Genomic DNA, 25969 nt, shown 5'->3' on the forward strand with positions numbered 1-25969 from the left:
CAACAACTGATCTGGACAGTGCATTGAAGCGCAGAAGCGAATGGGGATGGTTCATCTTGTCTGCACAGTTCACTCAGTGAATATTGCTGTTCAAGTAAGTCAACAGTTACAATCGCACCATACAAGGTGGCTGCTGGGCCACCACAGGCGCGAATGCGGCATCCTCAGCGCCGATAGTTGCAGCTACAGCTCATGTTATAGTTCATTGACAAACGGTCCAGTAGCCATACTTACCGGTAATAAATGCGCCATCAAGCGCACGGCGATGGAGACCCCCGCCAGCGGCGGGCGCGCATCCTCTGCTTGCACGGGAGCCGGCAGGATGGGGAGCTGTTCAGCCAGCGGCTCAAGATCCTAGCCCGCAAGCTGGCGGGCATAGCGGTGAGAGGTTCACCATCTCTATGAGAGTGAAGGGACATGGGCGAGGGCACTCGGGGCAGATTGCCGGGAGGGCAAAGCTGTGCGGGCCAAACCGTGCACACGAAACACGCACACACGCACATACACACACACGCACTCCTCAAATGCTGTCCGCGGTCGCGCTCACTGTGATCTCACCCACAACCTGCAGGACCTGCATTTCGTGTCATCGCCGCACGAGCTGCCTCTCAGTCCGGGCCAGAGCGTGGCTATGCGGTCCTGGTGGCGGCATTGGAACCTGCCCACACACGACCAGGATGAGAGCGAGCAGGGCCAGGAGGAGGACAGCGACGAAGGGCAGGATGGCGCTCCCAAGTCGGTGCAGCCAGGCATCTTAAAGCAGAACGGGTCGGCAGCGCGCAGCGTAACCGCGCCGGCGGCGCCGGCGGCGGCGCCGCCGGCGGGCTGGGATGAGGTGGTGGCGGGCGACTGGCGGGCGTCACTGGCGGCGCTGGCGGCGGAGTGGCGGGCGGCGGGACCGTTCGACGGGCTGTTGGGCTTCTCCAATGGCGCGGCGGCGGCGCTGCTGCTGGCGTGCCACGCCGTGTCCGACCCGGTGCGTGACTGCGTGGCTGCGTGACTGACTGCGTGAATGATTGCGTGAGGAGGGTGAACGCGGGGCCCTACAGCTTATGTTGCTAGGCGCCGCAACATGGTGGCACGACGCGCTGCGGATGTCCCGGGCCACATCTGGGGCGGCTGTTGCGGGTTTGAGGTGGGCGGCTGCCATGAGGAGTGCGCTACCTGTCCCCCTGGCATGCACCGGTGCATCCTGCACCGCTTGCCAAACATCCTTGCAACCTATTTGCATGCTGCCCTCGCAGGCGGCCTTCCCCGGGCTCAAGTTCGTGGTGTGTGCGGGCGGGTACGTGCCGCAGCCCCTGCAGCGCCTGGCGCCCCCCGCCATGACCACACCAGCCCCCGCCGCCGCCGCCGCCACCGCCGCCGCTGCTGCCGAGGCGCGCCTGGCGGCGCCGCTGCCGCTGCCGTCGCTGCACTTTGTCAGCCGGTCCGACGTGGCAGTGCCGTACGACGACTCGATGGCACTGGCGGGCTGCTTCGACGGCGGGCGCCGTACGGTGCTGGAGCACGGGCTGGGGCACGCGCTGCCTCAGAAGGCGGAGCACACGGCGGCGGTGATGGACTTCGTGCGGCGCGTGCTGGGCATGCCGCCGGGGTCGGGCCCCGGCGCGGGATCCGGGGCCGCAGGCGGCGGCCGCGGAGCAGGTGTGGAAGGAGCGGACAGGAGAGGCGGCGCCGGCAGAGGCGAGCGGGGCGGGAGAGGCGGGGGCGGGGCCAAGGAGGAGGCCGGCGGGGCGGCGGCAGCAGCGGGTGGGAGGGGCGGCCGGGGAGGGCCAGGCCGTGGTGCGGTGGGAGCCGGAGGGGCGGCTGGGTCGGACCCTGTGGCGGCGGCGCTGTCGGGCATATCGCTGGCGGCGGCGCCGCCGGCCCGTGCGCCGTTGAGGGTGGGCAGGGCAGCCGCCGCCCCGCCCCCAGTAAGTGGAGGGGGTGGTGGCGGCGCCAAGGGCGGTGCTACACATGGGAAGGCGCCTGCCAGCCCGGCTGTGCCGTCCCCACATACAGCCGCAGCAGCCAAGTCCCCGGCGGCACAGTCACCAGCAAAGCCGGCGGCGGCGGCGGCAGTAACACCAGCGGCGGCGACCGCTCCGCCCGCGGCTGCAGCCAGAGCGCCGGCAGCCAAGGCGCCTGCACCACCGCCTGCACAAGCGCCGGCAGCCACGGCGCCTGCGGCACCAGCGCCTGCGCCACCAGCGCCTGCAGCCCCGGCCCCGGTGGTGGTTGAGGCTGTGGAGGCGACTGAGGAGCAGCGGGAGGAGATGGATGCACTTGAGGTGAGCGGGGGGGATCTGTAGTACCAGTACGGTGCCCAGCGTGGTACCCAGCTGCCCGTCTGGCCCGAAGGTCCCAATGTCGCACCGATGGACCTCGTGAAACTTTGGGTTTGGATCTCATAACCCGCACTGCAACCATTTTGGGTTTCCGCTCTTGTAACTGGCATCGGCATGCCCACCTCCTGACGGTCATGCCCACCTCCTGACGGTCATGCCCACCGCCTGACGGTCATGCCCACCGCCTGACGGTCATGCCGGCCCCAGGCCATCTTCATGGACGAGTACCGGCCCCACTCCACCGCCCCGCCGCGCTTCACCATCCACCTGCGGGAGCCGGGGGCAGGCAGCGACGGCGAGGGCGCGGCCGGGTCAAGCGGCGCCGGGCCGCCCTCGCGCCTGTTCTCCCTCACCTTCACGTTACCGGCGGGGTACCCGAGCAGTCAGCCGCCGGTCATCGCGTTTACAGGTGTGCGCGTGTGTGGCCTGTCGTACAAGTTTGTCGGCGTTTGGCGTTGTTTCTGCTAGGGGAGCGGCAGCTGTCTAGCTGCAAGGGTTTGCGGCGAGTCTGTGTTCCTGGGTTCGCGCACCGAGAGCTCTGCACCGCCGCTTGGCATGTCTATTGCCGCTCACCACCCGAGTGCTCCATGGCATTGCAAATATTGTCCTGTGTGTCGCCTTTCCTTTTGCGCGCTCACACACACAATGCACCACGGTCTCTGGGTGCGCGCTCCGTTTGGTGCTCCACCTACCAAACACACATACACACACATACACATACAAATACAAATAGCGGGCATCTTGTTGTTGTTTGTCAACACATACACACGCGCGCATTCATTGCACAGGCCCGCTGGGCGGCAACGACCCGCGCCGCCACGCTCTGGCCGCCCACCTGGCCGCCACCGCGCAGGAGGCAGTGGACAGCTCGGGCGCAGGCTGCGTGTTCCAGGTGGGTGCTGGTGGATGGGTGGGGCCTTGGGGTGGGGACTTGGGACTTGGGGCGGGAGGGGCTGGGGCACGCGGGCTAAGGTGTGTGTCGGCTGGGACTTTATGTAGATCACCAATAGCGTGTAATGCGCCGCTGCAGTAGGTCAAGAGAGTTCAACGGAGCGTGAGGGGCCCGTTCGGCCTGCCGTCCCCGCTGCTGGTTGTGCAGGTGGTGGAGGCGGCGAAGGAGTGGATTGACACCAACCTGCCTGCAGACATAGGCGAGCGCCGGGAAGCAGGCGGCGCGGGCGGCAGCTTGGGGGTCATGGCGGCGCCGGGCGCGCACGCGGCGGCGTCGGCAGCAGCAGCCGGGGCGGCACCGGCGGGGTCGGCAGCCGTGGGTGCCAGTGGTATGGGGGCCGGCGGCAGTGGCGCGGCGGCAGCAGGCTGCGGCAGCGGTGGCCGCATGAGCCCGGCTGCTGCGGCGGCGGCGGTCGCGGCGGCGGCTCAGAACTCCGGCGTGCTCAATCTCGGGTAGGAGCTGCAAGGGGCGGCTGGGGACTGGTATGGAGTGGGGTGGCAGCTGCAAGCTGAAAGCGGGTGCTTGGGGATGGGGGCCTGGGGCGTTGCCAGTTGTCAGCAGGATTGCTGGGCCGGAGCGTTGCTGTTGCCGGAGCGGTGCTGGGGAGTGGCTAGCTGCCGCCGGCACTGCTGCCCGCAACCTCATGGTCCAACACAAACTGCTCCGTCTCCATCTCCCCTCCTTTCAACTTAACCAGCCCCGTGTCCATATCTGCACGGTACGCAAATCTTGGAACAACACCAGTCCACCCAAACACGAAATTCCTTGCCGTGCCCTGCTCCACAGCTGGGGCGCCACTGCTCTCGGCATCTCCACCGCCACGGGCGCCAAGGACAAGTGGTGGGAGCGCGAGGACGCGGACGGAGAGCTCATCCGGGCGGCGGTGGCGGAGGCGGCGGCCAGCGCGCCCTGGCGCACCGGGCGGCAGGAGGCGCTGGAGCTGGCGGAGGGGGACGAGGAGGCGGCGGCGGCGCTACAGGTGCGAGCTCGGGGACGGGCGGCTGGGCGGGGCTTGGGGGTGCAAGCGCGAATGAGTGAGGACGGGGCATGTGGGGTGCGGGCCCAATGAATGGAGTTAACGCCCTACTAAAGCCCGTACGATTGACGGTGTGTGATGAAAGCGGCGCCGAGTTCATGGCGTGCGGGGTTGCATGGCGGCGTCTTGCGTCCCTTGCCATGGCCTGACCCCGTTGCCTGTTGCTCCTCATGATGATGCAGTGGGGCGCGGACGCCGGGGATGCCGCCGCGGACGCCGCCGCCGCCGCCAGCAGCTCCGGCGCCGCGGAGTGGACCCAGCGCGGGCGATGGGACTATGTGGTGGGGCTGGTGGGCAAGCCCAGTGCGGGCAAGAGCACCTTCTTCAACGCCATTGTGGGTGAGTGAGGGGCTGGGGAGGGAGGAAGTGGATGGAGATGTGGACACGGAAGATGTAAACACCAGCTAAGCCACATGCAGACATGCTTTAGACTTCCACCAATACGTTCTCGCCGTGCGCAAATTGACCTGTCTGCTGCTGCCGTACGGAACCATACCCTGCCGTGTCGTACCTCACGACCACTGCTCCTTTCCCTGGATTGCTGAGCCACCTGTAGTTGCTCCGACTCTCATCCCTTGTGAGCCTTCCTTTCATTTCCCTAGTCCTCTTTCGCTTAATGTGCCTTGCCGTCCCGTATCTCGCGATCGTGCTATCACCGTGCCCCCAATCACCTGGCCGCCAGACCCTGTGACGGACGAGGACGGCGCGCGAGTGGCCGCCTTCCCCTTCACCACCATCCAGCCAAACGTGGGCCGCGGCTACGTGCTCATGCCCGACCCCGCGCCGCTGCTGGGACTGGCGCCACAGGACTGCAAGTGCGTGGCGGGGACTTGGGGGGAGGGGGGTTGGCAGCCGGAGTGCGAGGGCGCTTGGTGGTGCTGTGCAGCTGGGATGGGGCTAGCCGCATGCGGCACGATGGGCCCATTCCCGCCACGTGCACGCCTGGCGGTCTCACTCCCCAGTTCCCCAAGAGCCATGCGCCCCGCGCCCATCCTACCGCGACCATACGCACTCTGCCACCCCGCTCACACACTCGTGTTGCTGTCCTCTCTCTCGCGCCGCTCCAGGCCGCTGCACGGCTACGCCGAGTCCTTCTGTCTGGAGGCCGCCGCCGCCGACCACCGCACCACCAACATCGACCCGCTGCGGCGCTGGGTGGGCGGCGCGGGCTGGGCGGCGCCGGGGCGGCCGCTGCTCTGGCGCAAGGTGCCCATCGTGATCAAGGTACGTGCGCGTGCGTGCGTGCGTGCTTGCATGCGTGCTTGCGTGCATGTATGCGTGTAGGTGTGTGCGTGCGCGCGTGCGTGTTCGGGGATGCCATGATGAGGCTTGACACGCCATGCCTGCGCATCCTGCTGACCCGCCGCCGCCCCCTCCCCGCCTGCACCTTGTCACCAGGATGTGGCTGGGCTGGTTCCGGGCGCCTACCAGGGGCGCGGCCGTGGCAACGCCTTCCTCAACGACCTGTGCGATGCAGACGTGCTGGTGAGGGGTGTGGGGCTGGTGTAAGGGGCCTGCTGGGCAGCGCGCGTCGCCCCAAGCAAAGCGTATCCCAGCTCACATCAGCTCACACGGGTATGCCGCTGCCGCGAGGCTTGCTTCATCCAGGCGCTCTGGTGATATATCCCATCACCATGAACACCCACGTGCAGCATCAACACACACTTGTACCATCAACACCGTCACCAGCACACCTGCCCGACAAACTACCAAGACGCATGCCCCCATCAACTACCAACACACACATACACACACACGCACCATACGCCGCCGTACAGATCCATGTGGTTGACGCCAGCGGCACCACCGACCGCGAGGGGCAGCTGGTGGACACGGACGCCGCGGCGGCGGCCGAGCAGCAGGAGCAGCAGGCGGCGGCGGGCGACAAGAAGCCCACAGCGCGCGGCGGCGACCCGCTAGACGACGTCGGGTGAGCGAGTGACCTCCACCACCGCCCGGAACGCTTTGTGCATCTGTCCTGCACTAGTGCTGTTAGACACTGCCTTGCTCAAACCCATATGCACCACCATCGCGCCTCCCTGCCGCCATGGTGCCTGGCGACACCCTCTCCAGAATCCCACCTCCAGCCCAATACGGGCGTCAGCTGCACCCTACGGCACCTCGCCAACCTGCCTAAACCCTATCCCATAGCACACTCCAACCCATTATGCCCAAGCCCCACGCCCTTCTCCTGCCGCCCCCACCTATCCCACCCTGCCCTGCTCCCTCCCTCTCACACCAGCTGGGTTCGTGAGGAGCTGCACCGCTGGGTGTACGACAACGTGCGCGCCAAGTGGACCTTCGTGCTGCGCAAGCCCTCGCGCCTGCCCGAGCTGTTCAGCGGCTACCACGCCAGTCGGGCGCTGGTGGCGGAGGTGCTGTCCAGGTGGGTGCGGGTGGGTGGGTGCGGGTGGGTGGGTGCGGGTGGGTGGGTGCGGGTGGGTGGGTGGCTGGTGGGCTCAGGACTCAGGCGAGTTAGGGGTTCGGGTCTGCTTGTGGTCATGGTCCTGAGGAGTGAGGGAAGAGGTGGTGCTGCAGTGGCATCGAAGCTGCCACATCGTCAAGCAGCGAGGCCCCGGGGCTGACACGAGCAGCACGTGCGTCCCAATCAACCATGTCTGTGTGGGCTGAGCAGTTTGGCACCCTTGTCATGGGCTGGCAATGGTTATGTTTGGGATTGAACTAACGAACACATCCCTCCGTGGCTCCCTCCCTCCCTCCCTCCCTGCACCCTGCACCCTGCACCTCACAGGGTGGGCGTGTCCGTGGGCGCACTGGTGGTGGAGGGCTCCAGCCTGGCGCACTGGTCGGAGGCGCACCTGCACAGGCTGGTGGCGCACTTCCTGCAGGCCAGGTTCCCCATCCTGCTGGCGCTCAACAAGGTGTGTGCGCGCGTGCGTGCGTGCGTGCGTGTGTGAATGTGTGGGTGGGTGGGTGCGAATGTGTGTGTGTGTGTGTGTGTGTGTGTGTGTGTGTGTGTGTTTGCGTGTGTGCATGCGTGCGTGCGTTTGTCGAGGCGCCAGTGAAAGCATCCCAAATGAACATAGATCCATCACCTGGGGACTGGGGGCAGCGCTCCCCCCCCCAACACACACGCCATACCGCACCCCACCCCGGCTTGGCAGTAGTTTACTTTGAGCTTGGAATCTGGATGATCTGCGACCCACAAACACACACGCACCTCCTCCTCTCCCATCATTTGCACTGGGCTCGGGCACATTACCGCCCCCCAGGCTGACATGGCTTCCTCGCCCGATCACATCCACCGGGTGCGGGCGGCGCTGCCACACGACCCCGCGGTGCCCGTCAGCGCCGCCACCGAGCGCTGGCTGTGCAGCGGCCGCCGGGCCGGGCGGGTGGTGTACGCGGACGGCGCCGCTGCCGTGACAGCGCTGGACCGTGAGTGCGGGGGGTGGCCGGGGGGTTGCAGATACCAGCCCAAACTAAACCAAACCAGGGGGGGCGGGGGGGCAGGGGGGGCGGTGGTAAGGAGTACCGTGTGATGCTGTGGCGGTGGACGGTATGCTGTGGCAGTGGGCATGGATGTACAGGCAGCATGGGAGAAGGCCTTCTTTGGGGTGGCGGCTGAGAGACCCGTGCGCAGGAACTGGGCTGTGCTGTGCCTGTCGAGTCGGGGGCATTCACTCACTGGGTGTGTAGATATGCGTGTCTGCGTCTTCGCGCATCCCTGAGTGTCTACACGTGTGTCTTTCTGCACGCGTATGCGCAGAGTCGCCGGAGCTAGCGCAGCAGCTCGCCAAGGTCCAGTCGGCGGTGCTGGACAAGTGAGTGTGTGGTGGATAGATGGGCAGGCAGGGTTTGGCACTTGGGTGCGGCTTCGCTCGGGTCCTCTCTGCCCCCTGGTTCCCTGCGCCTTGCCAACAAGCTGCTGCCTGCGCACCTGCCCGCAGGTACGGCGGCACGGGGGCGGCGCTGGCGCTGGCGGCAGCTGTGGCCATGCGACCGCCGCGGCCCATGTACCCGGTCTCAGAGCTGGAGACCTACGCAGCGCTGGCGGCGCGGGGCATTGCCAGCGCTGCGGGTGAGGCGGTGGCCGGGGAATGGAACAACCAGGGGAGGGAAGGGGTGCCGGTGGGCATGTTGGCTTGCTGAGCAGCTTGGAACGGCACATGCTGAGCCGCTTGTGACGGCCCATAGCGTCGTACGTAGTATGCTGTTTGCCTCCAGCTGGTGTCGCTCCGCAAGGCAGTGCCCGCTGGTCCCACTGGCCGTGTGGGCACTTCCGATACAACATGTCATTAGTGCACACGCCATTTGATTTGCTGTGTCCGGCATGGACGGCTGCCCCTGGGCCCTGCAGGCGGGCTGCTGGGCAGTGGGCTGGACGCCAAGGCGCGCGCCGCGGAGGGCGCCACCCCGGGCGTGCTGCGCGACTGTGTGCTGCTCAAGCCCGGCAGCCACATCGTGGACCTGTTCGAGGTGGGTGCCGGGCAGTGGGCAGCAGGGGGGCCTACTGCGCTGTGTTGGCGCTGCGAGGGAGGGGCGCCTGCGCCCCAGCTTGGCGTTGTGCGTCTCGGCGACCACACGCATATGCATGCGTGCTACACGGCTACACGCCGCAACTACGAACGCATAAATCCGCCCCTTCGCCTCACCCCAGCGCATTCTGCACCGCTTTCCCAACCATCTTTGCAACCCCTACCCAACGGGCACTGCTGTCGAGTGCCACTCCATTGTCAAAGCATAGGCCACGCGCTCTCCTCGCTATGTTGCATGGGTTTCAGTTTGGGACGGGCTGGTATCTGCACGCGCGCGCACACACACACACACACACACACACACACACACACACACACACGTGCAGGTACTGAAGCGGCCGCCCTACCAGCTGCTGGAGGGCGACTTCGTGCGCGCCGAGTGCAGCGCCCTCACGTCAGCCGAGGCGGCGGCGGCCTCGGCAGCCGCGGCACGGCAGCAAGCAGCAGCAGCAGGGGATGGGGGCGCGAGCACGCACCAGCACACGGGGCTAGCGGCCCAGACGTGGCGGGTGGTGAAGAAGGACGAGGTTTTGGACTGGGGCAGCTGTGTGGCACGAATCATGACCAACCGGCGCAGCAACTGGCAGCACTCGCACGCGCCCAAGGCAAAATAATGATGTGGACTTGCGGGTTGGGTTTGAATGCTGTTTGGAATTGCCGTATGCTTGGGCGGCAAGTGGATGGGCCATGTGCGGGCGGGGGGGGGCGACGCGAGTGCGGGTGGGTGTGCGTGTGAGCGTGTGGGAATTTGCTATGTGATACGAGGAATGAGAGAGCGCAGTGCTGAAGCGGATGCGCTTGACGTACGACAAAAGGCAGGCTGTGGACATGATGGCGGAGTCAGGATTGCACGTGACCTTGCGTGGGAACCCAGTGTTGGAATGTATGCCAGGACTCAGGAGGCACAACGTGCAAGACCAATGCGCACAGGACTGAAACGGGGCACCACAGCACATTACAGGGCAGAGTGCTAGAGTCACGAAGTAATGAGTAATAATGGTGCCTTAGGGCCCAAGGGCCCAAACCGCCTGTTCAAGGCTTGTAGCCTGGAACGTGGAAGCGTGCAATCACAGATTGTAAGGCATTCAGTTCAACCTGCAGGATCAGTATCACGACACACCCGCAGCCTTCATTTGGCCTCCGTGGCTTTCTACAGCTTTTGGGGCCACGCCCAGGCTATCCTCTACGGCTCTACCTCTTCTTCTGTTGCACGCCAAAAGTGCCCGCGGCGGGCGCTACAGGCTGAACCGTCACCACGGGCAGCAGCGCCGCCCCCGCCCCCGTCTGCACCTCAGCCACCTCCACACCTGCTGCTGACCCTCCAGCCGCGCCCTCCACCGCATCAGGTGCCACATGGGCAGCGGCGGCGCTGCACGTGACGCCTGACACGCAGGCGCCCAGGTCCGTGACGCCGCCGGCGCAGCGGGCGCTGCAGCCGTTCATGTAGGTCTTGCCGCCGCAGCACACAGGCGCCCACAGCGGCACACAGTCGCAGCTCCCGGGGGCTGCTGATGGGGCCGGTACCGCCGCCGGCTGCGGCTGCGGCTGCGGCTGCGGCTGCGGCTGCGGCTGCGGCTCTGAGGCAGGCGCGGGGAGGGCGGCAGCTGCGAGGGCAGTGTCGGTGGTGGCTGCGTCGGCGGCCTGGGTTTGTGCTGCACTGCTGCTCGCCGCCGCCGCGGGCTGCGGAGCGGCGCTGCTGCTGCCGCCGGCTGTGGCGGCCGCGAACGAGGGCAGGGCCTCGACCAGGGGCAGCAGGGGTCTGAACACGCCGCGCACAGGCTGCTGCATGGCTACGTCTCCGGAGGACTGCTGCAGCATCGGGGCAGGCTCCGCGCCGGCCCTACACCAGCCTGCACATTGCATGGATGGAGGGAGGGATGGAGGGAGGGATGGAGGGATGGAGGGATGGAGATGGAGGGATGGAGGAGGGATGGAGGAGCCGCACACCATGGAGTAAGGCACACACGCGTGGCACTGTTACGCCTTGCAATCCATTGGGAATGGCAACAAGTCCTGCGCCACAGCGCAACGCCCCCGTCTTCCCGCCCCGTGCCAAATACACGCCACAGCCCCAGACCCCCAGCTCCACGACACCCCAAAAGCTCCACGACACCCCAAGCCCCCTGAAAGGCGACTCCCACCGCCCCACCTGATGTGCACGTGTCCAGCTGCTCGCCAAGGCACTGCGCCGCGCACTTGTTGGAGTAGGCACGGCCGCCGCAGCACAGCGGACCGCCGGCCGCCAGCTCACCCACACAGCCGCACACGCCGCTTGGGTCGCTGGAGTAGGTGTAGGGCGCGGTGTCCTTGTCACTGGGGGCCGCATTGGCACTGGCGCCGGTGCTGGCGCTGGGTGCGGTGGTGGTGCTGGGGGTGCTTGGAACGTTGGTGGTGGCGGCATCAGCGGCATCAGCAGCAGCGGCCGTGCTGCTGGTCGAGGTTGCAATGACGGGGCCGCTTGTGGCAGCACTACTGGGAGTGCTGGGAGTGCCGAGAGTGCCGGAGGCGGCGGACGCACCACTGGGTGCTGAGGCGACTGACCGGAAGCTGGAGCTGTCTGGTGTGGGGGACGTGCCGCCGCTGTCGCTTGATGGGGTCGCCGGTGCGTTGTCAGGTGCTGGACTTGCGGCGGCAGCAGTGGCAGCAGGTGCGGGGTCAGGGCCGCTGCTTGCCGTGCCAGAGTCCGAGGCCGGGGCGGGAGCGGGGGTGCTACTGGTGCTGTCAGTGTTGCTGCTGCTGGTGAAGGCGCTGCCCGTAGAGTTGTTGGGAGTAGGGGTGTTGGCATTGCTGGCAGGCGGCGGCGGCGGCGCAGCGGCGGTGCTCGCGGTGCTCTGACCGGGCGCCGGAGTCGAAGTGCTGCTGGCGGCACCCGCGGCGGACGTAGCAGAGTTGGTAGGTGTGGCGGTGCCGTTGTCGCAGCGGCCCGGCACACACGACGTCGCCACCTCGTTGTGGCAGGCGACGGCCTTGCAGGCGTTACGGTACGTCACGCGCTGGCGGCAGCACACAGGCTGGGCCGCTGCGGGGACAGGCAAGGGTGTGAACACAGCGGGGTTGGATGCAGGGGGCGACGAGTGAGGCGCACGCACAACGGCAATCGATGAATGACAGTGACACGGTAGCTGTGTTCACACTTGGCTATGCGGCGCTCGTACGAGCAGTTCACACTTGACTACGGTATGCGGCGCTCGTACGAGCAGTTGGCACTTGGCTATATGCCTGCGCCGCCGCACCTGGCGGGCAGCTGCCGCATTGGTCCTCGCTCCACTGCCACTGGATGCGCTGTGGAGCCAGGGAGCCCGAGCTGCCTGTGGTGTTTCGTGGAGCGGTGGCACGCAGCTGACGTGCATGTATGTCATGTAATCGAAACATCGCTCCGATCAGAATTAGGGGTATTGCCTAGCCGACGGCCCATCCGCACACACCACACGCGTGGCGTCCGTCTCATCCACCGTGACGTCCCAGGCACGGAGGCACCAGGACGCAAGCAGCTGCCCTTGTCCTCCCCGCACCTTCCACGGCGCTCACCTTGTCCGCCGGCGGACTGGGAGAGGCGCTCGGCGGCAGCGGCGGAGGCGGCCGGCCCGCCGGCGCCGGTGCCGCTGGGCATCAGGGCGCTTGCGCCGTCCTGCCGCAGGCGCTGCAGGGCCGCCGCAGTGCTGTTGGCGAGCTGCGCGGCGCGGCCTACCGCACTGTCAGCGGCCAGGGAGGCATCTGGGGCGGCGGAGACCGAATGGCGGAGGCACACCAGGAGGCAGGAGCTGGTCTAAGGGCATGTGGCGGGCGTATGTGCTGTAAGTGCGGTCGGCCCCGGTCCCGGTCCTGGACACGGTCTCGCGGCGTGCGCCTCCACACGCGCATACACCAAGAATATTAATGACATGTGGTGAGGTGGGCACACATGTTACTAGCCATACCCGCGTGCAGGACCGCAAACCATCCTTTTGTGCGTACCCTGGCGTGCGCGTGTGCGTGGAACACGCCGGTAGGTGGGGTCACACGGCTGCTAAACCCCCGCCGCACCTTGCCGCAGCTGCTCCACTGCGCCCTCCACACCAGCCCAGGACAGCAGGCCGCCGCCCGCCGCCGCACTGGCGCCGCCGCCGCCGCTGCCGGCAGCCGCGCCAACACCAGCGCTCGCCCCACCACCACTGAGAAGAGCGTCGAGGCCAGCGCCGCCCGAGCGACTGCCGCTGTTGCTGCCGCCAGGGCTGCCACCGCCCAAGGCGCCACCGCCCAAGGCGCCACCGGCACTGCCACCGCCGCCACCGCCGCCACCGCCGCCACCGCCATTGACGCCACCGCCAACGCCGAGACTGCCACCCAGGAGGGGCAGCCGCAGCAGGGTGGCCCCGATACCCAAGCCGCCGTTGCCTGTGCGGTAGGTACTGTCTCCCTGCGGCACCGCCGCACCCAGGTCAAACTGGGGCTGCTGCTGCTGCTGCTGCGGCTGTTGCTGTTGCGCCCAGGAGACCGCGGCGAAAGAGCTGAGACCCAGCACCAGTGCCGCAGCTGCTACAGCCCTTGCCTGTGATAGGGTGGAGGCGGTGGCAGTAGCAGGCGCGCGCCGACGCGCGCCAGCATCACGGCTGCGAAGGTGTGCCGGCTGGGCGATGGGCGTAGCGCTGCCGCGCCGCCGCTGCAGCAGCGGGGCAGGATTCGAAGGGCCAGCGTGACCCATGGACGAATGGAGAAGAGGCTGTCGCGGGTTTGCTGCTGGTGCAGCGATGCTGTAGGGGGAGTACACGGAGAGGTGCAATGCGGCGTGTGACCGCGATGCACAGCACAGAAGGACGACCGGTGGCTCAGGAGAGGCTTGGCCGGTCGGCATGCAGTGCTCTTGAAAATTGGGGGTGGGGGGGGGAGGATCGGACTCACCTCTCAAGCGAACTAGCACACCTCTCAAGGCATGTTTGACGTCTGGCTGACTGCTCGTGAATTCAAGGCGGTTGGCGGTAAGGTCACGTACTGGCCTCGCCGCCAAAAGTTCTGCGCAAGGCAGGAGGTTTTGCCACCTTGATTGAATCCATCGTTCACCCGTCCACGGTCACGGCCATGCATGCCGACATTTGCGGCCATGGCTGTTTGGGGTGCCAAGTGGTGCTTTGAGCGCTTGCTTTCTGGCTCATGACTTATGATGCGTTTCCTATCAGTTCCATGGCGGCACGAAGCTCTTGTTGAAATACGTGCCACCTGGCAGCGCGCGGCGGTCGTGTCTCCACGCGCCGCGCGCGGGCGGAAGGGTGGAAGTTTTATGCTCGACATGATTCGTTGTGCCCGAGTGAGTACAATACTATGCAGTGCAGCACACGTCGCTATATGGGTTTGTCAGGGCTTTGCTGCAGCGAGGCCTGCTGCAGCTGGGAACCGAATGAGCCGGGCGTCACCGATGTGGAAACGCAGTGTTCCTCGAGTCGCGAGCTTCGCGTGCCTTTGACTTGCAAAATTCACATGCCAACAACGTAGTATCGACTGATACAGCACTACATAAAGAGTCCTGGGCGAAAACGTTCACATCCATTTCGTCACCGCGGACACATATCGACTATCTTAAACCGATAATCTGAATTTCTACTTCTCAATTAGGCGCTTAGCCCATGACTGGGCTGACCTAGCGCGACCGCGGTCGCTTCGAAGGGCAGCCAAAGACTAGCACCCGAAGCCGCGTAGGGAGCCAGCAAGCCTTCGGGAATCGTAGACATCTTAATACAGCTTCTGTTATTGTGGGCAGCGGCGCGGGGAGGGCGCTGGAGCTCCGCTCGTGCTAGCTGGGCTCCCAGCAGCGCATGAGATGGTGCGTATTGGGGTCGATATTGCCAAGAACTCTTGCAACATCTGCATTTGTGGTCTTGGCGTGTGGAGCCGCACACTGACTTGGAATGCCTTTCGATGCTGTCATTTCACCTGCGGCTTCGGTACCTGGCCCTCGCCTACAGAACAAGTAAGTAATTGGCACACCCGCGCAACTGTCGGAATGCTGGGATGGGTTGTGGCAGCTCGCGGGCCGTGGTGAGGGTGCGTGCCGTCAACTCACACCCTGGTGTACCCGCTCGCAGATACGAGATTATCTCGATTGTCGGAGAGGGCGCGTACGGCGTGGTCCTCAAATGCCGTAATAAGGAAACGGGAGAGATTGTAGCGGTGAAGAAGTTTAAAGAAAGCGACGGTAAGGGTGGGGGTTTGCGCCGGCCGGCAGTGGCGCTGTGGCTGTGGCAGTGTGGTTCGGCACGCTGACCCAACCCGCCCCTCACTAACGGATGCCGGACCTTCATGGGGATGCTTACAGAGGATGAGATTGTTCGCAAGACGACTCTCCGCGAGGTTAAGATGCTCCGGGCACTTCGGCAGGAGAACATTGTGAACCTAAAGGAGGCGTTTAGGCGGAAACAAAAGCTGGTATGGCTGGGATCGGCGGGTCCTCGTAACCACTGCGCATGGCACTTGATTTGTATCTGGCCAGGGCCAATATCTTGCAGCCTGCTGTGGGATATGCGCCAGATTCCCTAAGCCTGCCGCCGTACTGATGCATGCCTCCCTGCCACGGCGTCCACTCCTGCAGTACCTCGTGTTCGAGTACGTGGAACGGAATTTGCTGGAAATCTTGGAAGAGCATCCAGGGGGACTGGAGGGCGAGCAGGTGCGTCGTGCCTCGGCTGACGTGTCGGTGGCGCGCCGCGGGGCCGCGGGCTGGGGTGCCCACAACCCCGGCCATGAGCCCGCGGCGGCGGGTGGCTGAGGAAAGGCAGACACGGACACGGATAGTACACAGCAGCAAGCGGCATGGTTCTGGCGGAACGGCTTGGCATGGCGGGTGGGCGTGCGTGCCCACCGGACGCATGCACTGCGAGGGGACGCTTCCCGTGGCACTCGGATGGCACAGCAGCCTGGTGGCCAATGTGATCTGACTCGAAGCCGGTTGCTGCGCCTTTCTGCATGCGCAGGTGCGCAACTACATATACCAGCTCATCAAGGCGGTAGGGTGGTGCCACCAACACAACATCGTGCACCGCGACATCAAACCCGAGAACCTGCTCATCAGCCCGAGTGAGTGACCCTGCACGGTGACCGTGCCTGGCTGACTTATGCAGCATCACCACCACCTTCCCACTGCCCCTGTAGCTATCCACCTGTGCCCTTGGGGGTTCGCCACCGGCCCAGTTAGCCATTGGACACGTACGGCACCACCTGACCGTATCCTCCTCCCATTCCACCTCAACTCCCCACTCAGGCGCGGCTGGCGGCGTGGGCAAGCTTAAGCTGTGCGACTTTGGCTTTGCGCGGCAGCTGCCTCCCGCTGACGTATCCATCACTGACTACGTGTCCACTCGCTGGTACCGCGCGCCGGAGCTGCTGCTGGGCTCCACGCACTACGGCAAGGAGGTGGACCTGTGGGCTATTGGGTGAGTCCGGGAAGAGGGCAGGGAAACAGAGGGCACGGGGCAGAGGGGATGCGGGGGAGAAGGCAAGAGGGAGGAAACAGGAGGGAGGAGAGGCATGGAGAAAGGGAAGGGAGGAAAGGGTTGGGCATGGGCGAGGAGGGGATGGGCTTGGTTGCGTATGCCCGGCGTGGGTTGGGCCTGCTCAGCCCGTTCTTGGAGCTCACGTGGTCTGCCTGGTCACCCCGCAGGTGCATCATGGCTGAGCTGCTGGATGGCCAGCCGCTGTTCCCGGGCGAGAGTGACATCGACCAGCTCTACATACTGCAGCGGTTGCTGGGTGGGTGCCGACTGGAGCGTGCAAAGTGGGGTGGGGGTGTGGGGCCATGAGGGTATGGTCGGCGAGTTGTGAACGAGTGGTAGCGGAGGTGCCGTGACGCACGTTGGGGCAGAAGGACAATTGTGGTCCGCGGTTTCCAAACCTTGTCCCCCCCCCGCTCTATCGCTTCCGTACCCAGCCTTGTGTAACCCCATTCGCGCCCCTGTCCGGCCCCTCTCCGCAGGCCCGCTCACTCGCGAGCAGCACGACCTGTTCCTGCGCAACCCGCGCTTCAACGGCCTTAAGTTTCCCGACATGCGCAACCCGGAGACGCTGGACCGCAAGTACGCCGGCAAGATGCCGCACGACGCACTGGCGTTCATGAAGTGAGTGCGGGGCACATGGGGGGCAATTCAGCTGGTCGGGGCCCTGGCCATCATTGCACTGGAGTTGCACAGCACCGGTGTCCCAGGCTCTCTCTCCCGAGCCCCACGCATGTCCTCCATGACCGTGCCGCAACACCTCTCCCCCAAACACCACTAAAACCATCACCGTCACCATGTCCTCCTCCACCTTCGCCACCACCTCCAGGGCGCTGCTGGCTGTGGACCCCAGCGCGCGGCTGACCTGCAGCCAGGCGCTGTCGCACCCCTACCTGGCGGCGCTGGACGAGCGCTCGGGTGGCGGCGTGGGGCGGGCGGCCAGCAGCAGCGCGGCGCCGGCGGACTCGGGCGTGCGGCAGGGGCGCAAGGTCACGGCGGACCCCATGGACGAGGACATGCCCTCCCCGCCCGCCAGGTGGGGGCGCTGGGGAACCACGGCGGGATTGGGGGCGGAGGGTGGAGGCGGAGGGTGGAGCGCGGGCTTGGTATAGCGGGCTCGTGTGGGGCTGAGTGGTGGGAAGGGGTGCCGTGGCTGGCGACTGAAGTCGAGAGGGCTGGAGCCACCATCCGGGTACTGGGTAGCATCGCTGTGCACCTGGCATACGGCATGCACCCGGGCGCGCCATGCAAGATGTTGCTAACTCGAAGCTGACACAACGCACGAACTGCGCGCAGGCACGAGCCCATGGACCACGACATGTCGGACAACGAGTCCACCGCCTCCACAGTGGCGGTGGCGCGCCGCAAGGCAGCCGCCGCAGCCGCGGCCGCCTCCGGCGGCAAGGGCGGCAACGCCTCCTTCCGCGGCAGCGGCCGCCGCGACATCAACGAGATGCACGCAGCCGCCACCGCAGCCATGGGCGGCGGCGGCGGGCACGGCGCGGACCCGTACGGCAGCCGCCTGGACAGCGCGGGCTCCCGTGTGGGCACGCCGCAGCAGGGCAAGGGCGCGCTGCAGGCGGGCGGCTACGGCGGCCACCCGCAGCCGCGGCAGAGCCACCTGGGGCAGTCCATGGGCATGGGCGTGGCGGGGTACGGGCAGCAGAGCATGGAGCGCTTCAGCGCCTCCTCGCGTAACACGCCACAGGGCAGCACGGGCGGCAAGGCCGGCGCGGGCGGGCAGCAGCGGCTCAACGCCAGCCCGCCGCAGATGCACATGGACGGCGGTGGGTACGCGTCAGGTGGCCGCACGAGTATCGCGTCGTCTGGGCAGCCGGTGCTGTACCAGACCAATGCGGCTGCGGGCGCCAGTAAGCTCAGTCGCGCGCCCAGCCGCGGCGACCCCTGGCAACAGTCGGGCGGTGGGCAGCAAGGGCGCGGCGCGATGCCGCCGCTGCCGCCCGGCGGTGGGCCGCGCATGAGCGGGCACTGGGACGACGACGGCGGCAACCCGGAGCGGCCGTACTCGCGGGGGATGCTGGGCGGCGGCGGCGGGCCCATGCAGCCGGGCTTTGGGCAGAACCAGATGTGGCCGCAGCTCAACGTGCAGCAGCAGCAACAGCAGCAGCGGAGGGGCAATTACTAGTAGCACAGTGACACTTACTGTGACGGCTTGCTTGCTAGAGGGGCAGCAGCTTCCCTACGCAAGCCCGGTTGTGTGCAGCGGGGCTGACAATGTCGGCGACAACAAAAGGACTGGACTGTACGGTACTTTCTGGTGGTGGATGCAGCCTCACTGCTAAAGACGCGGTCGTTTGCGCACTTCCGGCGTCCTGGTGGACTGCGGCTGACCAGCATTTGGCTCTGTGCAGCCGCTGACTGCGGCTTCGCTATTGTCACTGAAGCTCGATGACTACAGCTGGCGCCTGGGATTCTTAGCAGGATGCATGCGTCACGACATCCCTGGGGGGGACCGGGGAGGCGAGGGTTTGAGAGCGGGGCTTCCTATCTTGAACAGACATGTGAGGAGTGTGCATCATGAAGTAGGATGTCATTGTGATGACAAGAATGGCAGGACCGACAGGCGCCAACAGACACATGCGCCGTCGCCTGTTCGGGGGGGGGGGCGTCCTGCGGCACTGGTTTGCGGGCCAGCAGCTGCAGCTGACGGGCATGCATAAACAGTTGCACTTTTGAAACAGGAACGGTACGTATGGCGGCAAAGCAGGCTTTGTTTGGGACAACAAGACAAGACGCCCTGGGCAAGGGCTTTGTTAGCGGAATGCACCTGCGCGGCACCGCACTTGAGGACGTATGCACATGCGACTTGTTGCGTCCACGAGCTTGGCAGTGTTGACGCGCTGAAAGTAGCGGCGGTGGCATCTGAGAGCGGCCGTGACAAGGGGAGGAGGCATAGGCGTGTTGCTGTCGCACGCCGTCTAACAAGGGGACGCGCCGGCATTGCCATGGGCGGGACGCACGCGTGAGACCTTGCCGCTGACGCTGCGTGGTCATTGACCACATTTGGACGTGATACGGGATTTGGTGGGAGTTTGGTCTCTTCTTCTTACTCTTAAACGCTACTATGGGGGCGGGAAGGGGTGCGCATGCATAGCAATAAGCACGTTTGGCGTGAGAGGCAAAGATTGCGTCACACCCCTGCGCTTCTCAAAGCGAGTGGGCTTTCTTTCATTCTGGTTCTCGTCTTCCTACTTCTCTAGCCGGGGCTCGCAGTACAGCCCTGGCGCTACCCAATTGGCTAACATCGTTTGTAGACTGACGCTGTTGTGTTAGTTGGGGGCACGGTACGGGGGGCATGGTCGTGATGTGTCCACCACGCAATGTGCCACATGGCACCTTGCGTGGCACAGCGAAACGCTAACAAAGGTTCTGGAGTTCGTGATCCGTACACGTGCATGTAATGGACCAATGCTATCGCTTGAATGATTGTGATCACCGATTGAGCGTTGACTAGGAGTTCGAGCCTCCTTACTTCGCCCTGCTCTCGCCCGGCGGGCACCTGCCCCAAGACCTGCCCCCGCTGCAGACGTCTGCAGATCACGGCACGTCTCACGTCTGTACAGTGTACACGACACAAAACACCGCGTTCCCCAACCCCAAATCAATTCTCTTCGCCTGATTCAGCCGCGTGTGTTTGTACATTGTGTTTAGGAGGGCGTCCGAACCCCGCGAGGACTCATTGAGCGGGGGGCAGCGGGGACATACACACCAGGCAAAGTTGGTAACGCCATCAAAGCTTTGACTTTGTAGTAATTGCAATTTGCAGTCGTAATGGCCTATTTACTATGCACTCAACGCAGCATGGCACGGAGAGCGCTGGCGCAGGCGCTGCCGCTTGTGGCGCACTTAGCGAATGGCAATCTATTACATGTTGGCGAGCAAGCAAATCACACATTGCGGCATGCGGCAGTATGCGGGTTGGTGAGTTCGGTTGATGCATCCCGGCTTCCTGCTGAATCCTTCACTTCAGTACTAAATATTTAATTCCTATACCAGGGAGCATCGCATCAACTGCAAGCCGCTAGAGGGTTCAGCGAAGACCTGCGTGTCGTGTAAGTGCAGACCGCTGACACTGGGGACAGTCGGAGGTATTAGTCCCCCACTTTTGTGCCCGTCCCCTGACATGAGCACCTGAATCTCCTCCCACGCGCAGCACTAGCTCTCTCACGGAGAACGACTACCATCGCGTGGCGGATGCAACCATGGACAGCATGGCAGAGAAGCTGGAGGTGCGTTCCATACTTCTGGTGCTGCCACGGCATGGGTGTCGCTGCTTCCCCTCTACCCGTGTGCCTCAGCAAGTACTCTACGGTAGTGGCCACCTCCCTTGGCCTCACTGTGACCTTCATTGCTAGCCTCTTTGTTATTTTCTAATGCTGCGTTCATTCCTGCCACGCCCAGGCCTACGTGGAGGAGTGCGACGTGGACGGCGGCGATGTGGAGTACTCGGTAGGCGTCAGGGGACAGGAGTATGTGCTGCGCAAAGTTGGGAGGCACGGGGTTAACTCTGCACCAACCCCATAAGGAAACAGTCGCGCTGCAAGGAGAAGCTGCAGCCGCATGCGCCGCGGGAGGCACTGGGGCCGACAGCACGGGTGTGCCAATCACCGATGCTGATGCACATGGTGTCTGCTTAGGTGGTGCCCGCACATGCCCGCGGCTCAGTAAGCTCTCTCGCCTGCACGCTTGCCCCCGTAATCCGCAGCAAGGCGTGCTGACCGTGAAGCTGGGGACGAAGGGGACCTTCGTGATCAACAAGCAGACGCCCAACCGGCAGATCTGGCTCTCATCACCCGTCAGGTACGAGAACGTAATCCACCCACCTGCAGCCGCCTCTGCACTTGGCTCCCATTTACGCTCCCACGGCCCCACCCGTTGCCGCAAGCCGCCGTGACGTGCCATTTGCCTGCCCCCCTCCCCTCCTCTTCCCCTGCTACAGCGGCCCGTTCCGGTTCGACTACGAGGGCGGGCGCTGGCGTTACAGCCGCGACCACCACGACCTGCTGCTACAGCTGCAGGAGGAGATCGGGGGGCTGGTGGGGCGGCCTCTGCAGCTGGAGTGATGCATGGGAGCGCTGAGCGTGGCGTGGGCGTGGCGTAGTGCATGTGGGTGTGGATATTGTGGATGCGGGTTTGGGCGGCGCGGTGCTGGAGTGAAGACGAGGATGGAGGGGGACAGGGGAGAGTGGGGGTAGCTGTTGGCGGAGGCTGTTGAGATGCATGTGGCAACGGAAGCGAGCAACATGGACACTGGGCATGGGTCGGCCCGGAATGGGGTGGCCTCGACCCGGTCCCCGTCTTCTTGTCAAACCATCACCTCTCTCTTGTACCGGTACTCAATGCATGTCCAGCTGAGTTGGCGCATCAGAGCGTGACAGACATGTCAGCCCCAGAGTACAAGCCTACCGAGGGCAACTTTGCGCTTCCTGCTAGATTGCGCACTGCTGGGAACAAATGTAACAGCACGGGGCAGCAGCAGAGGCCCCGCAGCTGCAGGTGAGCAGGAGGCAGCAACGCATGCATGTGCGCCTTGGCGAGCTGCAGGCACACGCGCTCATTCTGCGCGTTGCATCGGACAATTCCCAGGACCAGGCAAGTGCTGAAGTGCCCGGTGCACACCACACTCATTTGGCCGGACTCACAGACACGTGTCGGCCTGCGATGCTTCCTCAAGCCCAACCCCAAGCTTGCGCCTCGCCCCCCGCCCACGACAGCATTCGCGGCGCCAGTGGCAGTGCAGCGGCGGCGCCCTCCAGCAGCCAGGCCCCGACGCTGCCCGAGCTGCGTGTGCTGCTAGGCGCGGAGGAGGAGCTGCCCGCAGCCCATGCCGTCATCCAGTTTGCACGGGGCGGGTGGAGCTGGGCAGCATGACCGATTGACCGCAATGAAGCGCTGCAGATGCGGCAGCAAGTAACTTACCTGCGTATACTAATGACTGTGTTCGTTCACGCGTGCTTGGCTGCGCTGTCCGAGAGGCTGGTCGGCATAGGCAGCAGCAGTAGCAGCGGCGGCGCCGGCAGTAGCAGCGGTGCCAGACCTCCCGTACGCGAGCTGTATGTCTGCGCCCAGCCACCTGTGGCCGGATAGATCCCGGCTGCGACGCGGGCTTTGCGGTGCTGCTGGCGGTTGCCAACCGGCGGATAGCAGTGTGGAGAGACGCTGCTTCACGTCTGCGATACGGTACGGATGTAACGGATGTCGTGCTGTGAGTATCAAGGGCCTGCACAGTAGGCGCGAGGTACGTTTTCTGGCCTGACTTACACATGACAAGCCACGTGAAGGTTCGGATGACTAACCAGGCAGCAGGTCTCAGACGTACTTACCGTAGGCTTGTTATCAAGGGTGCCCTCACTGGGGTGCCCTGGTTGTGGGTGCGGCGATCCTGTGCGCCGCGCCGTGAAACGTACACTGCATTTGTCCAGCTCGACAAGCACGTAAGCCCGGGAGCTCAAAAGCTATCACTGCAGACCTCTTGCTGGCTGTGCCGGCTTGCATTGTCTTAGGCCGCACAACAGGAAGCAGTAGGGTAGGCCACTGCAAGGCTTGGAAGGCTTGACAGGTAAGATAGAGCTGAAGCTGCCTGAGGTTGCATAAGGGCCATCACGCGTGTAGGCCCTGTGCGGCTGTACGGCTTGTACTGGCTTCAGTGGCTTGTACCCGCATTCCTGCGAGTGGGAGGCACACACGTCCACTACGCCACAGACAGAGGTACTTTGTTGCGTACCATACCGACTCGGCATCTGCGTGCTAGGCTGCTAGCCGACGTCAACACTACAAAGCAGACGTGCCGCTTCAATAGTGCAACCGTCGCCACGCTGGCACGCGCACCGTGTTTCTGGGGGTACGTCCACATACCGCGTGTCCACATTGTAACATCCGCCGTGAGGGCCTCACCACCTGCCGCACAACCGTCGCACTGACCCTATCTTACTGTACCAGAGGCGCACGATGGGCAGTGCCCTGCCACCGCCTCCGCTTCAGCGCCGTCAGACTGCCCTTCCGCAGCAGGCCGCAACACCCGCCCGCTGTGCGGCCACACGCACAACTAGAAACCCCGTGCTCCGAGGTGGACCTCCATCTAGGCCCAGGCTGCATTCCAAGCTCACCCTCGCCGCTTGCCCTCTCCAACCAGCATGCATTTCACACACTGGCGCACCACATGCCAACGCCGCTTGCTCCAAGCACCAGCCACGCGCCAGGCCCATCGCCTTCCCGCCATGAAGCACCGCAATGCCTACGCGAATGCAGCCGCCGCGTTCCGGTACGCTGCACGCCACCCAAAGCCGCTGCCCACCTCCACAGCCTCCACAGCCTCCGCAGCCTCCACAGCCTCCGCAGCCGCGCCAGCTGCACGTGCTTCACGTGCTGCTGCGTCACCCCGCCCACCAGGACGTGCAGCCCAGGCCGTCGCCGTTGATGTCGCCCACCACCACCATGGGGCTGAAGGGCTTGGCGGCGGTGCCCAGCAGCTTGTCGTCACCTGCGCCGGCCGCCATAGGGGGGTAGCCGTCCAACAAAGGTTTGTATGTAACATGGGTGTGTTTTTGCTTCGTGTTGGACAGGAAGCGCTAAGACCGTGTGTTGTCCTATGGCGGTGCGGTGGCTGTACGTGAGAGAATGAGTATAGAAGCAGACAGGCGGGGGCAGGAGAGAGCGCGTTGCGCGAGTGCAAGGGCGAGGCGGCACGCAACACGGTTGGGTGTCTACGCGAGCGGCCCCCATAAGCGTGCCGCGCCGCACACCTGTCGCGTTGGCCAGCTGGATGGGTGTGGGCGGCGAGTTGAACTTTACGCTGTGCACACGGAAGCGAATGGGCTCCTGCGGTGTGTGTGGGGGCGGGGGGGGGGAGGACAACCATGGACACCCTGCAGGCGAATTGCCAGGCGGACCGCTGCCCACCGTGTAGCCCTCAACACGGAAACGCAACATTGCATCCATGCCTCTACTCCAGCTTTGACAACGCAGCTTGCCACGCCCGCCCTTCCCATCTACCCCTCCCGCGTAAGCCTCAACCAATGCCGCGCCCCGCGCCTGCCTCCGCACCCCGCGCCCGCCTCCGCCTCCGCCTCTGCCCCGCACCCCACACCCGCCTCCGCCCCCGCCTCCGCCCCCGCCTCCGCCCCCGCCTCCGCCCCCGCCTCCGCCCCCGCACCTGCAAGTCCATGTACATGTCGTTGCCGTCGAACTTCCACACCCACAGCCGCTCGGCCTCGTCATAGAAGGACGGGTCCTGAACATGTGAGCGCCAGTGGCAGCGGCGGTGGCAAGGGTGAGGAGGGCGGGCGGAGCCTGGTAGGGGCTGAGGAGGGCTTTGCAGGGCTGCTCGCGCAAGGCCACCGCAGCGGCCATCCCCGTTGACCCACACCGCTACAGCTCCCATCTGTCCGTGCATGTGTCCACAGCTGATAGCGGTATCCGCTGCGATTCGCCACTTACACCCGCCGCCCATAGGGACCATCACTAACGCTCGCGGTCCTTCCAGCCGTTTCCCAAACTGTATCACCAGCCTCTAGTACAGTAGTACGGTACGCCTCCTCCAGTCATCAACCGTGCCCGTTCTCTCCCAAAGGTTGCGTGTCCGCAAACACCCACCTGCAGCGCGTGCTCGGGAATGAGGATGTCATCGAAGAAGTCCAGCGAGATGCGCAGCCCCTCCCTGTCGTGAGTGACGCACAGGGTGGTGCTGATCGTGACGCATCAAACAGGGCAGGCCGCGGATGCCCACGCATCTGTTCTAAAGCGCGTGTCAACTCCCATTACTCATGACGGGCAGACACACCGCGCTCGCAATACCGCGGTGCTGCTCGAATGCTGAATGGACACGCCCTTCCCGCCTGCCCCGCCCCATACCCATCTTAGTTCTCTCCCAACCCCCCGCCAAGTTTTCCCGCGCAGCCGCATCCCTGCCCCCGGCGCACACCTTGAACATGATTTGAGCTTCCCCACGATAATCTCGCCAATGAAGGGGCGAAAGACAACCAACCTAAATTGCACCGTGAAGAAAGCTGCGCCGTCGTTCGGATACACGAAGCCGCCCTCTATGTTTGTGACGTCGTAAATTGATACCACTAAGCCCAGGTTCGGGATAACTTTGTCGACGAAGCGCTGCTCTATGACCTGCGTGACGGCGTCGAGGGGCGCCTTTGTCAAGTCCGCTGGCTGCACGCGAATTTGGTCTTCAATCTGCGTTATAATAAACATGTTACGACCATAACCGAACAGTATTTGAAAGAACTGAGGAAGTTAGGCCTAGTTTGAAGCGATTTCTCGCTGATGTGTGTGACGAGCTCTGTTCTGTGCTTCTGGGCGACAGTCTACTTGGCGACGGTGCATTTACACTAACTCTGAAACACCTACCGCTACGCAGTACTCCGGCTTGCCCCTCCCCCCTCAGGGCGCTCCATGCCGTGCGCCCCGGAATGCGGTGTGGGGATGGACTGGCGGATGGCAGAAGTATCATATAGGTCTGCTGGGGGCTGCGAGCAGCCATACTACCGGTCATGATATGATATTGCCTTCGGTAGCTCAGGGCGCCGCGGGATGGGGGTGGGTAAGTGAGCGGGGATGGGGGCTCGGACTCAGCGGGGGCACGGACTCAGGGCGTGGAAGCCAGCGAGAAGCGGGCGAGAGTAACGCCGATGTGCCGGGTGATGTGCGAGCAGAATACAGAACGC

The 25969-nt window shown here is 64.7% G+C and overlaps 6 protein-coding genes across 6 annotated transcripts; 4 read left to right on the forward strand and 2 right to left on the reverse strand.

Moving 5' to 3' along the window:
• Positions 1 to 102: 102 nt before the first annotated feature.
• On the forward strand, positions 103 to 9909 carry CHLRE_12g538200v5 (uncharacterized protein). The gene is made up of 20 exons (XM_043068691.1): positions 103 to 381; positions 572 to 976; positions 1245 to 1647; positions 2005 to 2273; positions 2538 to 2739; positions 3119 to 3222; positions 3430 to 3734; positions 4069 to 4261; positions 4501 to 4657; positions 5001 to 5133; positions 5386 to 5542; positions 5717 to 5803; positions 6097 to 6248; positions 6561 to 6704; positions 7071 to 7200; positions 7552 to 7717; positions 8049 to 8103; positions 8230 to 8360; positions 8640 to 8758; positions 9144 to 9909. Exons 1-20 carry the CDS (start codon positions 244 to 246, stop codon positions 9429 to 9431), a joined length of 3738 nt encoding a protein of 1245 aa, XP_042918786.1. The 5' UTR covers positions 103 to 243; the 3' UTR covers positions 9432 to 9909.
• Positions 9910 to 9916: 7 nt separating this feature from the next.
• Positions 9917 to 13842, reverse strand: CHLRE_12g538250v5 (uncharacterized protein). The gene is made up of 6 exons (XM_043068692.1): positions 13696 to 13842; positions 12841 to 13547; positions 12346 to 12531; positions 12051 to 12125; positions 10967 to 11836; positions 9917 to 10667 (listed from the first exon to the last, which is right to left on the reverse strand). The coding sequence occupies exons 2-6, from the start codon at positions 13496 to 13498 to the stop codon at positions 10009 to 10011; spliced, it is 2448 nt and encodes an 815-aa protein (XP_042918787.1). The 5' UTR covers positions 13499 to 13547; positions 13696 to 13842; the 3' UTR covers positions 9917 to 10008.
• Positions 13843 to 14112: 270 nt separating this feature from the next.
• CHLRE_12g538300v5 (uncharacterized protein) lies at positions 14113 to 19708 on the forward strand. Its single transcript, XM_001692918.2, has 10 exons — positions 14113 to 14758; positions 14874 to 14983; positions 15104 to 15213; positions 15377 to 15454; positions 15759 to 15861; positions 16046 to 16217; positions 16445 to 16533; positions 16757 to 16898; positions 17104 to 17310; positions 17571 to 19708. The coding sequence occupies exons 1-10, from the start codon at positions 14697 to 14699 to the stop codon at positions 18418 to 18420; spliced, it is 1923 nt and encodes a 640-aa protein (XP_001692970.2). The 5' UTR covers positions 14113 to 14696; the 3' UTR covers positions 18421 to 19708.
• Positions 19709 to 19902: 194 nt separating this feature from the next.
• Positions 19903 to 21767, forward strand: CHLRE_12g538350v5 (uncharacterized protein). The gene is made up of 6 exons (XM_043068693.1): positions 19903 to 20216; positions 20292 to 20347; positions 20449 to 20524; positions 20697 to 20744; positions 21001 to 21095; positions 21235 to 21767. The coding sequence occupies exons 1-6, from the start codon at positions 20097 to 20099 to the stop codon at positions 21356 to 21358; spliced, it is 519 nt and encodes a 172-aa protein (XP_042918788.1). The 5' UTR covers positions 19903 to 20096; the 3' UTR covers positions 21359 to 21767.
• Positions 21768 to 21872: 105 nt separating this feature from the next.
• CHLRE_12g538376v5 (uncharacterized protein) lies at positions 21873 to 22864 on the forward strand. The gene has a single exon (XM_043068694.1). The coding sequence runs from the start codon at positions 21957 to 21959 to the stop codon at positions 22164 to 22166; it is 210 nt and encodes a 69-aa protein (XP_042918789.1). The 5' UTR covers positions 21873 to 21956; the 3' UTR covers positions 22167 to 22864.
• A 2-nt stretch (positions 22865 to 22866) lies between these two features.
• CHLRE_12g538400v5 (uncharacterized protein) lies at positions 22867 to 25632 on the reverse strand. Its single transcript, XM_001692805.2, has 5 exons — positions 25216 to 25632; positions 24888 to 24951; positions 24448 to 24525; positions 24038 to 24113; positions 22867 to 23775 (listed from the first exon to the last, which is right to left on the reverse strand). The coding sequence occupies exons 1-5, from the start codon at positions 25494 to 25496 to the stop codon at positions 23669 to 23671; spliced, it is 606 nt and encodes a 201-aa protein (XP_001692857.1). The 5' UTR covers positions 25497 to 25632; the 3' UTR covers positions 22867 to 23668.
• Between the last annotated feature and the right edge of the window lie 337 nt (positions 25633 to 25969).

Source organism: Chlamydomonas reinhardtii, chromosome 12, assembly GCF_000002595.2.
Source record: "Chlamydomonas reinhardtii strain CC-503 cw92 mt+ chromosome 12, whole genome shotgun sequence".
Taxonomy (NCBI): Eukaryota; Viridiplantae; Chlorophyta; class Chlorophyceae; order Chlamydomonadales; family Chlamydomonadaceae; genus Chlamydomonas; species Chlamydomonas reinhardtii.